Consider the following 14,460-nt stretch of genomic DNA (forward strand, 5'->3'; position numbering starts at 1 on the left):
AGATCCTCCTTCACTTTCTGACATCACATTCTGCAGAATCTATTTCATTCAGACGGTCTCCTCTTTAAAATAAAGCATCGAGACATTCGCTGCCTCGTATTTTCGGATGAACTTGGATATTTTTCAATCGCTCTGAATATATTTTTTCTTTGTATTTACATCCGTATTGGAGTAGAGGACTTGAATTATGTCGGTTCTTTGTTGTTTTTACGCCCAAAGAAGCGCGTCTTCGATGCGGATTTCATCATGGCTAATGCAGCCTCTCCTGCTGTTCCTCTTTGTCATGGCCGTTGCGCGCGGGCAGGTCCGTTATTCTATTCCAGAGGAGATGATGAAGGGCTCTCTAGTGGGAAATATCGTCCAGGATCTCGGTTTGGATGTAAAAAGGCTGAAATCTGGTCGAGCGCGGATCTTTACGGAGGACAGTCGTGAGTACATCGGTCTGAATGTGGATAAAGGCACTCTGGTAGTGAAAGAGAGGATAGATAGAGAGGAGCTGTGCGCCCAAGTGTCTCCCTGCTCCTTACATTTTCAGATCATTCTAGAAAACCCCATGGAGCTGCATAGAATCGATGTAGAAATATTAGATATAAATGATCATGCTCCTTCCTTCATGAACAAAGAGATTACTTTTCAAATAAGCGAATCAGCTTTATCTGGGGCTCGATACTCTATTGATAGCGCTAATGATCCTGATGTAGGTCTAAATTCACTACAGACATATAAACTGAATACAAACGACCATTTTGTTTTAAAAACTTTGTCTCACACTGACGGTACTAAATATGTGGAAATGGTCTTGCAGACACCATTAGACAGAGAAAAACAGGAGGAGTATAATCTGATTTTAACCGCGTTTGATGGTGGAACTCCTCAAAAAACGGGTACTGTAAAAATAAACGTTTTTGTCTTAGATGCAAATGACAATGCGCCTGTTTTTAGTCAATCTGTATATACAGCACTTGTCGCTGAAAATGCTCCAGTGGGTTCATTGGTTTTAAAGATTAGTGCAACTGACGCAGATCAAGGAACAAATAAACAAGTGTCATATTCATTCTCGCAAATCAGTAAAAGCATATTGAGTATTTTCAGTATTGAGCCCAATAATGGTGATATTACAGTTATTGGCCCTCTAGACTTTGAGAAATCCAAGAAATACGAATTAAATGTGGTGGCGACAGACAATGGTGGTTTAACAGATACTGCTAAACTGATGGTAGAAATTACAGATGTTAATGACAATGCCCCTGTAATTAATGTAATATCTTTCTCAAACCCTTTGCCAGAAAATTCAGCTCCTGAGACTGTAATAGCAATGCTTAATGTCAAAGATTTAGATTCGGGGAAAAATGGACAGGTGAGATGTTTAATTAATCCGAGTTTACCATTCCGAATAACACAATCTTCCTCAAATTTCTACAATTTGATCACTGATCAGCTTTTAGACCGTGAAAAAATGTCTGAATATAATATCACAATAACAGCTATTGATGAGGGTTCACCGTCTTTATCCACTAATATAACACTGACTCTGAAAATATCCGATGTAAACGACAACGCCCCTGTGTTTCAGCGTCAGTCATACACCGCATATGTGATGGAAAATAATTCTCCAGGAGTCTCTGTTTTATTTGTTAAAGCGCATGACAAAGACTCTGGCAATAACGCGCGTATTTCATATTTTCTAGAGGATATTCTTGTGAATGGCGTCTCTGCCTCGACGTTTATTTCAGTGAATGCAGAGAGCGGAGAGATTCTTGCTGTTCGTTCGTTTGATTATGAGCAGACAAAAGAATTTAACATTCGCGTAAAAGCGCAGGACGGAGGAAATCCACCTCTCAGCAGCAACGTGAGTGTGAAAATAATCATTCAGGACCAGAATGACAACGCGCCTCAAGTTCTGTATCCGGTCCAGTCAGGTGCTTCTGTGGTGGCTGAAATAGTGCCTCGTTCGGCAGATGTGGGTTATCTGGTGACTAAAGTGGTGGCTATTGATGTGGACTCTGGACAGAATGCCTGGCTCTCATATAAACTGCAGAAAGCCACAGACAGAGCGCTGTTTGAAGTGGGTTTACAGAATGGAGAAATAAGAACTTTACGCCAAGTGACAGATAAAGAGGCTGTCAAACAAAGACTCACTGTTGTAGTGGAGGACAACGGACAGCCCTCTCGATCAGCTACAGTCAATGTTAACGTGGCGGTGGCGGACAGCTTCCCTGAAGTGCTCTCGGAGTTCACTGACTTTACGCAGGACAAAGACTACAACGACAAACTGACCTTCTATCTGGTCTTGGCTTTGGCTGTAGTTTCGTTTCTCTTTATCGTTTCTATAATTGCCATACTGTCAGTCAAATGCTACAGATGGAGACGCGAGCGGATGTTTTACAAATCTGGAGCGAATCTTCCAGTTATTCCGTATTATCCGCCTCTTTACGCAGACGTAGGGGCCAATGGAACTTTACAGCACGTGTACAATTATGAGGTCTGCAGAACCACTGACTCCAGAAAGAGTGATCTGAAATACGGCAGACCTTACAGTGAGAGCATCATTAGTCTGGACACCAGCGGAACACAGACTCTCACACATGCGCAGAGAGCAAAACTGAATAATGATGCTTCTTTTGATCAGGTGAGCTCCAGTGATTGATCATAAATGTGACTTTCTGGTGTGCATTTATTTATTTTTCTGACTTCATCATTTTTAATCATTGTATTTATTTGTTTGCTTTGTAATGAACGAAATAGCAGCTGTAGTGGAAATTTACCGAGAACATTTCAGTGACTAAACCGTTTTCACACTATATCAAAATCATAACATTTTGATGTTTTATAGAAAAATAATTCAGACAGTCGCTAAGTAGTTTTTTTTTTATTGTGCTTATGTGTGCGCATCAGTGAGTCGCAATGAATTGTACTTGTATTACTTAAGGACTATGTTATAGTTTCTGCTTTTCTATTGACTATACTATTCCTATCATCATATATTAAGTGTTTCTTTCAAAACATGATTGTATTCTTAATATTTCATCAAAATTCTGCCTTAATGCAAAATATATGCTAATATGGTCCCAATTCATGTCATATTGCTCTTTAGTAGCTTTTTTTTTTCTTAGTGTAATATTTCTCTGATGCACTAAGTGCCGCTGTTGGTCAGTATGTTCTGGCTTTAAACACAAATTTTTAGATCCTCCTTCACTTTCTGACATCACATTCTGCAGAATCTCTTTCATTCAGACGGTCTCCTCTTTACACTAAAGCATCGTGACATTCGCTGCCTTGTATTTTCGGATGAACTTGGATATTTTTCAACCTTTCTGAATCGTTTGTTCTTAATTATTTGTTCTGTAGTCCAATAGAAGACTTTAATTATGTCGATTCTTTGTTTTTACGCACAAAGAGGCGCATCTTCGACGCGGTTTTCATCATGGCTAATGCAGCCTCTTGTGCTGTGCGTCTTTGTTATGGCCGTTGCGCGCGGACAGGTCCGTTATTCTATTCCAGAGGAGATGACAAAGGATTCGCTGGTGGGAAATATCGTCCAGGATTTCGGTTTGGATGTAAAGAGACTGAAATCTGGTCGAGCGCGGATCTTTACGGAGGACAGTCGTGAGTACATCGGTCTGAATGTGGATAAAGGGACTCTGGTAGTGAAAGAGAGGATAGATAGAGAGGAGCTGTGCGCCCAAGTGTCTCCGTGCTCCTTACATTTTCAAATAATTCTAGAAAACCCAATGGAGCTGCATAGAATCGATGTGGAAATATTAGATATCAATGATCATGCTCCAGTTTTCAAGAAAAAGGAGATTACCGTTCAAATGAGTGAATCTGCTTTATCTGGAGCTAGATATTCAATCGATAGCGCTAATGATCCTGATGTAGGTCTAAATTCTCTCCAGACCTATAAATTAACTCCATCCGATCATTTCACAGTTAAAATACCTGCTCATCTAGACGATACAAAATATGTAGAGATAATTTTGCAAAAAAGCCTTGACAGAGAGGCTATGGGGGAGCATAAACTGATTTTAACTGCCTACGATGGCGGAAACCCTCAGAAAACGGGCACTGTCAAGATCAACGTTGTTGTTTTAGATGCAAATGACAACGCTCCTGTTTTCAGTCAGTCAGTCTATAAAGCATCTATTCCAGAGAATTTTTCTAAAGGATCTACCGTGTTACGGGTGAGTGCAACAGATGAAGACATAGGGTCTAACGGAGAAGTTACGTATTCTTTTTCTCAGAGCAGTGAAAGCTTTTCTGGCCTTTTCAACATCGATTCCAATTCTGGAGATATTACAGTTAATGGTCTATTAGATTTCGAGAAATCAAAAAAATATGAATTATACGTCGAAGCAACCGACAAAGGAGGATTACGAGATACCAGCAAAGTGCATATTGAGATTACTGATATAAACGACAATGCTCCTGTAATAAGCATAATTTCATTTTCAAATCCAGTGGCGGAGAATTCAGCACCAGAGACTGTAATAGCAATGCTTAATGTCAAAGATTTAGATTCGGGTAAAAACGGACTAGTTAAGTGTTACATTCCTCAGAATTTACCTTTTAAAATAAAGTCATCAAGCCCAAATTTTTACAGTTTAGTCACTGATGAGCTTTTGGATCGGGAGAAGGTGTCAGAATATAATATCACAATAACAGCTACTGATGAGGGCTCACCGTCTTTCTCTACTAATAAAACACTGACTCTGAAAATCTCTGATGTCAATGACAACGCCCCTGTGTTTCAGCGTCAGTCATACACCGCATATGTGATGGAAAATAATTCTCCAGGAGTCTCTATTTTATCTGTTAAAGCGCATGACAAAGACTCTGGAAATAACGCGCGTATTTCATATTTTCTAGAGGATATTCTTGTGAATGGCGTCTCTGCCTCGACGTTTATTTCAGTGAATGCAGAGAGCGGAGAGATTCTTGCTATTCGTTCGTTTGATTATGAGCAAACAAAAGAATTTAACATTCGCGTAAAAGCGCAGGACGGAGGAAATCCTCCTCTCAGCAGCAACGTGAGCGTGAAAATAATCATTCAGGACCAAAATGACAACGCGCCTCAGGTTCTGTATCCGGTCCAGTCAGGTGCTTCTGTGGTGGCTGAAATAGTGCCTCGTTCAGCAGATGTTGGTTATCTGGTGACTAAAGTGGTGGCTGTTGATGTGGACTCTGGACAGAATGCCTGGCTCTCATATAAACTGCAGAAAACCACAGACAGGGCGTTGTTTGAAGTGGGTTTACAGAATGGAGAAATAAGAACTGTACGTCAAGTGACCGATAAAGATGCTGTCAAACAAAGACTCACTGTTGTAGTGGAGGACAACGGACAGCCCTCTCGATCAGCTACAGTCAATGTTAACGTGGCGGTGGCGGATAGCTTCCCTGAAGTGCTCTCGGAGTTCACTGACTTTACGCACGACAAAGACTACAACGACAATCTGACTTTCTATCTGGTCTTGGCCTTGGCTGTAGTTTCCTTTCTCTTTATCGTGTCTATCATTGCCATACTGTCAGTCAAATGCTACAGATGGAGACGCGAGCGGATGTTTTACAAATCTGGAGCAAATCTTCCAGTTATTCCGTATTATCCGCCTCTTTACGCAGACGTAGGGGGCACAGGAACTTTACAGCACGTGTACAATTATGAGGTTTGCAGAACCACTGACTCCAGAAAGAGTGATCTGAAATACGGCAGACCTTACAGTGAGAGCATCATTAGTCTGGACACCAGCGGAACACAGACTCTCACACATGCGCAGAGAGCAAAACTGAGTAATGAGGCTTCTTTTGATCAGGTGAGCTCCAGTGATTGATCATAAATATGACTTTCTGGTGTGCATTTATTTATTTTTCTGACTTCATCAGTTTTCATTATTGTATTTATTTGTTTGCTTTGTAATGAATGAAATAGCAGCTGTAGTGCAAATTTACCGAGAACATTTCAGTGACTACACAGTTTTCACACTATATCAAAATCATAACATTTTGATGTTTTATAGAAAAATAATTCAGACAGTCGTTAAGTTTTTTTTTTTTGTTGTTGTTTTTTGTGCTTATATGTGTGCGCATCAGTGAGTCGCAATGAATTGTACTTGTATTACTTAAGGACTATGTTATAGTTTCTGCTTTGCTTTTGACTATATTCCTATCATCATATATTAAGTGTTTCTTTCAAAACATGATTGTATTCTTAATATTTCAGCAAAATTCTGCCTTAATGCAAAGTACATGATAATATGGTCCCAATTCATGTCATTTCCTGTATTGCTCTAGTAGCTTTTTTTTTCTCTTAGTGTAATATTTCTCTGATGCACTAAGTGCCGCTGTTGGTCAGTATGTTCTGGCTTTAAACAAATTTTAAGATCCTCCTTCACTTTCTGACATCACATTCTGCAGAATCTTTTTCATTCAGACGGTCTCCTCTTTACACTAAAGCATCGAGACATTCGCTGCCTTGTATTTTTGGATGAACTTTGATATTTTTTTAACCTTTCTGAATCATTTGTTCTTAATCTTTTCTTCTGTAGTCCTATAGAAGACTCTGATTATGTCGATTCTTTGTTTTTACGCACAAAGAGGCGCATCTTCGATGCGGATTTCATCATGGCTAATGCAGCCACTGGTGTTGTGCGTCTTTGTTATGGCCGTTGCGCGCGGGCAGGTCCGTTATTCTATTCCAGAGGAGATGATAAAGGGCTCGCTTGTGGGAAATATTGTCCAGGATCTCGGTTTGGATGTAAAGAGGCTGAAATCTGGTCGAGCGCGGATCTTTACGGAGGACAGTCGTGAGTACATTGGTCTGAATGTGGATAAAGGGACCCTGGTAGTGAAAGAGAGGATAGATAGAGAGGAGCTGTGCGCCCAAGTGTCTCCGTGCTCCTTACATTTTCAGATCATTCTGGAAAATCCAATGGAGCTGCATAGAATCGATGTTGAAATATTAGATATAAATGATCATGCTCCAATTTTCATGAAAAAAGAGATTACTTTTCAGATAAGCGAATCTGCTTTGTCTGGGGCTCGATATTCAATTGATAGCGCTAATGATCCTGATGTAGGTCTAAATTCTCTTCAGACATACAAATTAACCCCATCCGATCATTTCACAGTTAAAATACCTGCTCATCTCGACGATACAAAATACGTAGAAATGATTCTGCAAAAACCGCTTGACAGAGAAACTGGTGAAGAACATAAACTGATTTTAACTGCTTTTGATGGAGGAAACCCTCAAAAAACGGGCACTATCAAGATAAACGTGATTGTTTTAGATGCAAATGACAACGCTCCTGTTTTCAGTCAGTCAGTCTATAGAGCATCTATTCCAGAGAATTTTTCTAAAAGATCCTCTGTCTTAAGGGTGAGTGCAACTGATGGAGACATGGGATCTAATGGAGAGGTTACTTATTCTTTTTCACAGAGCAGTGAACGTTTATCTAACATTTTCCAAATAGATTCCAGTTCTGGAGATATTACAGTTATTGGTCAGTTAGATTTTGAGAAATCAAAAAAATATGAACTGTACGTGGAAGCAACAGACAAAGGAGGATTAAGTGATACCAGCAAAGTACATATTGAAATTACTGATATAAACGACAATGCTCCTATAATAAGCGTAATTTCATTTTCAAATCCAGTGGCGGAGAATTCAGCACCAGAGACTGTAATAGCAATGCTTAACGCCAAAGATTTAGATTCGGGTAAAAACGGACTAGTTAAGTGCTACATTCCTCAGAATTTACCTTTTAAAATAAAGTCATCAAGCCAAAATTTTTACAGTTTAGTCACTTATGAGCTTTTGGATCGGGAGAAGGTGTCAGAATATAATATCACAATAACAGCTACTGACGAGGGCTCACCGTCTTTCTCTACTAATAAAACACTGACTCTGAAAATCTCTGATGTCAATGACAACGCCCCTGTGTTTCAGCGTCAGTCATTTACCGCATATGTGATGGAAAATAATTCTCCAGGAGTCTCTGTTTTATCTGTTAAAGCGCATGACAACGACTCTGGAAATAACGCGCGTATTTCATATTTTCTAGAGGATATACTTGTGAATGGCGTCTCTGCCTCGACGTTTATTTCAGTGAATGCAGAGAGCGGAGAGATTCTTGCTGTTCGTTCTTTTGATTATGAGCAGACAAAAGAATTTAACATTCGCGTAAAAGCGCAGGACGGAGGAAATCCTCCTCTCAGCAGCAACGTGAGCGTGAAAATTATCATTCAGGACCAAAATGACAACGCGCCTCAGGTTCTGTATCCGGTCCAGTCAGGTGCTTCTGTGGTGGCTGAAATAGTGCCTCGTTCGGCTGATGTGGGTTATCTGGTGACTAAAGTGGTGGCTGTTGATGTGGACTCTGGACAGAATGCCTGGCTCTCATATAAACTGCAGAAAGCCACAGACAGGGCGCTGTTTGAAGTTGGTTTACAGAATGGAGAAATAAGAACTGTACGTCAAGTGACAGATAAAGATGCTGTCAAACAAAGACTCGCTGTTATAGTGGAGGACAACGGACAGCCCTCTCGATCAGCTACAGTCAATGTTAACGTGGCGGTGGCGGACAGCTTCCCTGAAGTGCTCTCGGAATTCACCGACTTTACGCACGACAAAGACTACAACGACAACCTGACCTTCTATCTGGTCTTGGCATTGGCTGTAGTTTCGTTTCTCTTTATCGTGTCTATCATAGCCATACTGTCAGTCAAATGCTACAGATGGAGACGCGAGCGGATGTTTTACAAATCTGGAGCGAATCTTCCAGTTATTCCGTATTATCCGCCTCTTTACGCAGACGTAGGGGGCACTGGTTCTTTACAGCACGTGTACAATTATGAGGTCTGCAGAACCACTGACTCCAGAAAGAGTGATTTGAAATGCGGCAGACCTTGCAGTGAGAGCATCATTAGTCTGGACACCAGCGGAACACAGACACTCACGCATGTGCAGAGAGGAAAACTGAATAATGAAGATTCTTTTGATCAGGTGAGCTTGAGTGAATAGTTATAAATATGATTTTTTCTGCTTTTCGTTTTACTTTTTTTTTATATTTTTGTATATTTACTTAATATTTTATTGTGTATGCGTTTACAAACGAGGTGGGTCTCGGTGAATCACGCCATCATCTTTGTATCAACTTGTCGTCTTTTAATTAGATCTATATCAAACCATTTTAAATGCAATATTTCTTTTATACTCTAAGTGCCGCTGTTGGTCAGTATGTGGAGCTTTTAAACAGCCTTTCGTAGTTCCTCCTCCACTTTCTGACATCATACAGTCTGCAGAATATCTTTCATTTTACACAGTCTCTTTCTAACATTGGATGATTGGACCATGGCTTGGCTCTTCTTTTTATACTAATGATGTTTCACATCCTTTCTAAGTGATCGGGTATTTGTTTTAGCTTTTTGTAAAAGAAGAAAGATTTTGATTATGTCGGTTCTTTGTTTTTACGGCCAAAGAGGCGCATCTTCGACGCGGATTTCATCATGGCTAATGCAGCCTCTCGTGCTGTTCCTCTTTGTCATGGTCGTTGCGCGCGGACAGGTCCGTTATTCTATTCCAGAGGAGATGACAAAGGGTTCGCTGGTGGGAAATATCGTTCAGGATCTCGGTTTGGATGTTAAGAGGCTGAAATCTGGTCGAGCGCGGATCTTTACGGAGGACAGTCGTGAGTACATCGGTCTGAATGTGGATAAAGGCACTCTGGTAGTGAAAGAGAGGATAGATAGAGAGGAGCTGTGCGCCCAAGTGTCTCCCTGCTCATTACATTTTCAGATAATTCTAGAAAACCCAATGGAGCTGCATAGAATCGATGTAGAAATAATAGATATCAATGATCATGCTCCTGTTTTTAATAGAAAAGAGATCAACTTTCAAATTAGCGAGTTTGCCGTTCCCGGTGCTCGCTTTTCCTTAGACAGTGCGCACGATCCTGATGTTGGATTAAATACGCTGCAAAGGTACACTCTGATACCAACTGATTATTTTTCATTGAAGGAACAATCGCGCAATGATGGTACAAAATACGTTGAAATGGTTTTGCAATCGCCGTTAGACAGAGAGAGAGAAGAGGAACTTAAATTGACCCTGACAGCCTTTGATGGTGGGAGCCCTCAAAAATCTGGTACAATTAAGATAGGTGTCACAGTAATTGATGTCAACGACAACACGCCGGTGTTTAGTCAGTCAGTGTACAGAGTTTCTTTAGCAGAAAATGCGGCGATAGGTACAGGGGTGCTGTCAGTAAGTGCCACAGACAGAGACAAAGGAGCGAATGGTGAAGTAACATATTCGTTTTCACAAAGCTCTGGAAAAGACTTAGACCTTTTTAGAATTGATCAGACCACTGGGGAAATTTGCGTAAATGGCTTGTTAGATTATGAAAGATCAAAGCAGTATGAATTGAATCTTGAGGCCATGGATAAGGGAGGACTAACAGATAATAGTAAAGTGCTTATTGAATTGACTGATGTTAATGACAATGCACCTGTTATTAGCGTTATCTCGTTTTCCAGCCCCATCCCAGAGGACTCCGCTCCAGACACAGTGATAGCGATGCTTAACATTAAAGATATAGACTCCGGTAAAAACGGACAATTTAAATGTTTAGTTAATTCAGATTTGCCATTTCGCATTAAATCGTCTTCCTCAAATTTCTACACTTTAGTTACTGATCAGATTTTAGACCGCGAAAAAATATCTGAATATAATATCACAATAACAGCTATTGATGAGGGCTCCCCATCTTTCTCTATTAATAAAACACTGACTCTAAAAATCTCTGATGTCAATGACAACGCCCCTGTGTTTCAGCGTCAGTCATACACCGCATATGTGATGGAAAATAATTCTCCAGGAGTCTCTGTTTTATCTGTTAAAGCGCATGACAAAGACTCTGGCAATAACGCGCGTATTTCATATTTTCTAGAGGATATTCTTGTGAATGGCGTTTCTGCCTCGACGTTTATTTCAGTGAATGCAGAGAGCGGAGAGATTCTTGCCGTTCGTTTGTTTGATTATGAGCAAACAAAAGAATTTAGTATTCGCGTAAAAGCGCAGGACGGAGGAAATCCTCCTCTCAGCAGCAACGTGAGCGTGAAAATAATCATTCAGGACCAGAATGACAACGCTCCTCAGGTTCTGTATCCGGTCCAGTCAAGTGCTTCTGTGGTGGCTGAAATAGTGCCTCGTTCGGCTGATGTGGGTTATCTGGTGACTAAAGTGGTGGCTGTTGATGTGGACTCTGGACAAAATGCCTGGCTCTCATATAAACTGCAGAAAGCCACAGACAGAGCGCTGTTTGAAGTGGGCTTACAGAATGGAGAAATAAGAACTGTACGTCAAGTGACAGATAAAGATGCTGTCAAACAAAGACTTACTGTTGTAGTGGAGGACAACGGACAGCCCTCTCGATCAGCTACAGTCAATGTTAACGTGGCTGTGGCAGACAGCTTCCCTGAAGTGCTCTCGGAGTTCACTGACTTTACACACGACAAGGACTACAACGAAAACCTGACTTTCTATCTGGTCTTGGCCTTGGCTGTAGTTTCGTTTCTCTTTATCGTGTCTATCATTGCCATAATGTCAGTCAAATGCTACAGATGGAGACGCGAGCGGATGTTTTACAAATCTGGAGCTAATCTTCCAGTTATACCGTATTATCCGCCTCTTTACGCAGACGTGGGGGGCACAGGAACTCTAAAGCAAGTGTTTAATTATGAAATGTGTGGCACTACCGACTCAAGAAAGAGTGATCTAAAATTTGTCCGACCTTGTAGTCAGAGCATCATTAGTTTGGACGCCGGTGGAACACAGACACTCACGCACATTCAGGAGCATAAACAGATTTCCAGAGATACAGAAAATCAGGTGAGGTTTGTGAAATGAGGGTTTGTTTATTTAAGCTTTTGTTAATGGTGCATTTAGAAATATTTTCTTATTTATTTTGTCTTTTAACTTTACACAAAATACATTTGTCTGTTTAAAAGTAATTAAAAGTGTTTCATCTTGTTTTAAAAAAGAAACAGTGTGCTTTTCTCCACCGTAGGTCATTCACAATGATGTGAGTAAAAGTTGATGTTGCCGCTTGCACCTTACTCAAGCACCACCGTTTTCATAGACTGCTCTAACAAAGCACCTGTAACAAGCATTTTGCAGTTCTTGGAATGAACCCTAAGCGTCGCTGTTGGTTGATAAGGTAGATCTGTCTGATTTTATGCATCAAACACGCCTTCTGTGCCACTTTCGTATGAAAGGGTTGTGCTTTAGTACAAAGCATTGCGCACCGCAAAACCTGGACGATGCTTTTAACCGGCAGTGTTCTTTCTTTGGTTCATTTTTAGTTTTCACTTAAATATTGCCTTTTTTATGTTTTCTGCGCTATCGTGTGGACATTTTCTTTATATTTTGGTGGGAGAATAATCGAAGCGCCACCATCAACATGAGAAAGAAGGATTGTCGTTCTACATGGCCGCTGTGTGTTCTCCTGTTCTTTGTACACTTTCTCTGTGGCGCGTATGGGCAGGTCCGTTACTCGGTGCCAGAGGAGATGGCACCCGGTTCATTTGTCGGAGACATAGTTAAAGACCTAGGTCTTGAGCTTAAAAGGCTGACAACGGGGAAAGCGCGGATCTTTATAGCAGGTGGCCGGGAATATGTTGCGCTGGACCGGGAGAAAGGGCACATCATTATTAAGGAGAGAATCGACCGGGAGCTTTTGTGCGCTGGTGCTGTATCCGCATGCAGTCTGAGCTTTGAAGTCATCTTAGAAAATCCCATCGAGCTCTATCCCATCACCATAGAAATACTGGATGTTAATGACAACAGTCCTGCGTTTCCAAGAGGTGAAATTACACTGGAAATAAGTGAGTCTGCTTCAACTGGAGCGCGTTTTACTGTGGATAGCGCAGTTGATCCTGATGTCGGCATTAACAGTATTCAGAGTTATTCAGTGCATCCCACTGATAATTTTACATTAAAGACACAAAGTAGATCTGGCAGCAGTAAAAACGTAGAGCTTGTTTTGCAAACTCCTTTAGACAGAGAGAAACAAGAACATTTGTATTTGACCATAACTGCTACTGACGGAGGTAACCCCAAACGCTCTGGCACGGTAAAAATACATGTTATTGTGTTAGATATTAATGACAATGCTCCGGTTTTCCAAAAGGACACATACAGAATAACTATTCCAGAAAACACCGCAAAGGGATCGTTGCTGGTTACTGTTAATGCAACTGATGCAGATACTGTCTCAAATGCACAAATTGGATATTATTTCGAGCACACCACACCCAAAATCCGAGACCTGTTTTCTGTTGATCCATCCAGCGGTGAAATACGATTAATTGGTGAGCTTGATTTTGAGGAGTCTGCTATACATGAGTTTAAAATTCAAGCTAAAGACCAGGGGGGTTTATCAGATTCCTCTGAGGTGATCGTGGAAGTTACAGACGTGAATGACAACGCACCAAAAATGACGCTTATGTCTTTTTCTAACAGCATACCTGAGAATTCACCTCTTGGAACCGTAGTGGCAATGATAAATATACAAGACAGCGATTCTGAAGAAAATGGAAAGATTACCTGTTTTATTGACAGAGACCTTCCATTTAAAATCGAATCATCTTTGACTAATTATTACAGTATAGTCACGGACTCCGAGCTAGACAGAGAAGACATACCCGAGTATAATATTACAATCACAGCCAAGGACAGCGGCAGTCCTTCACTGTTTAGTAAAAAGATTTTGAATGTAAAGATCACTGATGTTAATGACCACGCACCACAGTTTGAGCAGGATTCATATAACGCGTATGTGATGGAGAATAATTCGCCATCTCTGTCTTTGTTCAGTGTTAAAGCGCGTGACGCAGATTTGGGAGCGAACGCACGCGTATCATACTTAATTTCAGACAATGATTTGAACGGCACACCAATTTCGTCATTAGTTTCTATCAACTCAGACAGTGGGATTATTTATGCAACAAAATCGTTTGACTATGAACAATTAAAATCTTTTACAATCACAGTGAAAGCGCAGGATGGAGGCTCTCCTCCTCTCAGCAGCAACGTGAGCGTGAAAATAATCATTCAGGACCAAAATGACAACGCTCCTCAGGTTCTATATCCGGTCCAGTCAGGTGCTTCTGTGATGGCTGAAATAGTGCCTCGTTCGGCAGATGTGGGTTATCTGGTGACTAAAGTGGTGGCTGTTGATGTGGACTCTGGACAGAATGCCTGGCTCTCATATAAACTACAGAAAGCCACAGACAGGGCGCTGTTTGAAGTGGGCTTACAGAATGGAGAAATAAGAACTGTACGCCAAGTGACAGATAAAGATGCTGTCAAACAAAGACTCACTGTTGTAGTGGAGGACAACGGGCAGCCCTCTCGATCAGCTACAGTCAATGTTAACGTGGCGGTGGCAGACAGCTTCCCTGAAG

The 14,460-nt window shown here is 41.0% G+C and overlaps 2 protein-coding genes across 41 annotated transcripts in view; both read left to right on the forward strand.

Annotated features, from left to right (window-relative positions):
* The window catches only part of LOC141288866 (protocadherin gamma-A11-like), a 143,947-nt gene that overhangs the window by 102,156 nt on the left and 27,331 nt on the right, over positions 1 to 14,460 (forward strand). The window contains exon 1 of one of the 40 annotated variants that reach the window (XM_073821043.1): positions 90 to 2,629. The exons of 32 other annotated variants lie outside the window; for them this stretch is intronic. In XM_073821043.1, the coding sequence (XP_073677144.1) occupies positions 188 to 2,629 (2,442 nt within the window). In that variant the 5' untranslated portion in view covers positions 90 to 187. Of the gene's footprint in view, positions 1 to 89; positions 2,630 to 3,279; positions 5,808 to 6,472; positions 8,999 to 9,387; positions 11,885 to 14,460 lie in introns of those variants that run through there. 7 more of the 40 variants (XM_073821059.1, XM_073821045.1, XM_073821060.1 and 4 more) reach the window with 7 other exon arrangements.
* LOC141288971 (protocadherin gamma-A12-like) lies at positions 12,333 to 14,459 on the forward strand (the record flags this gene model as incomplete). Its single annotated transcript, XM_073821168.1, has 1 exon — positions 12,333 to 14,459. A coding segment is annotated over exon 1 (2,004 nt), but the record flags the coding sequence as incomplete, so codon positions are not given.

The sequence above is a fragment of the Garra rufa genome, chromosome 16 (genome assembly GCF_049309525.1).
Source record: "Garra rufa chromosome 16, GarRuf1.0, whole genome shotgun sequence".
Taxonomy (NCBI): Eukaryota; Metazoa; Chordata; class Actinopteri; order Cypriniformes; family Cyprinidae; genus Garra; species Garra rufa.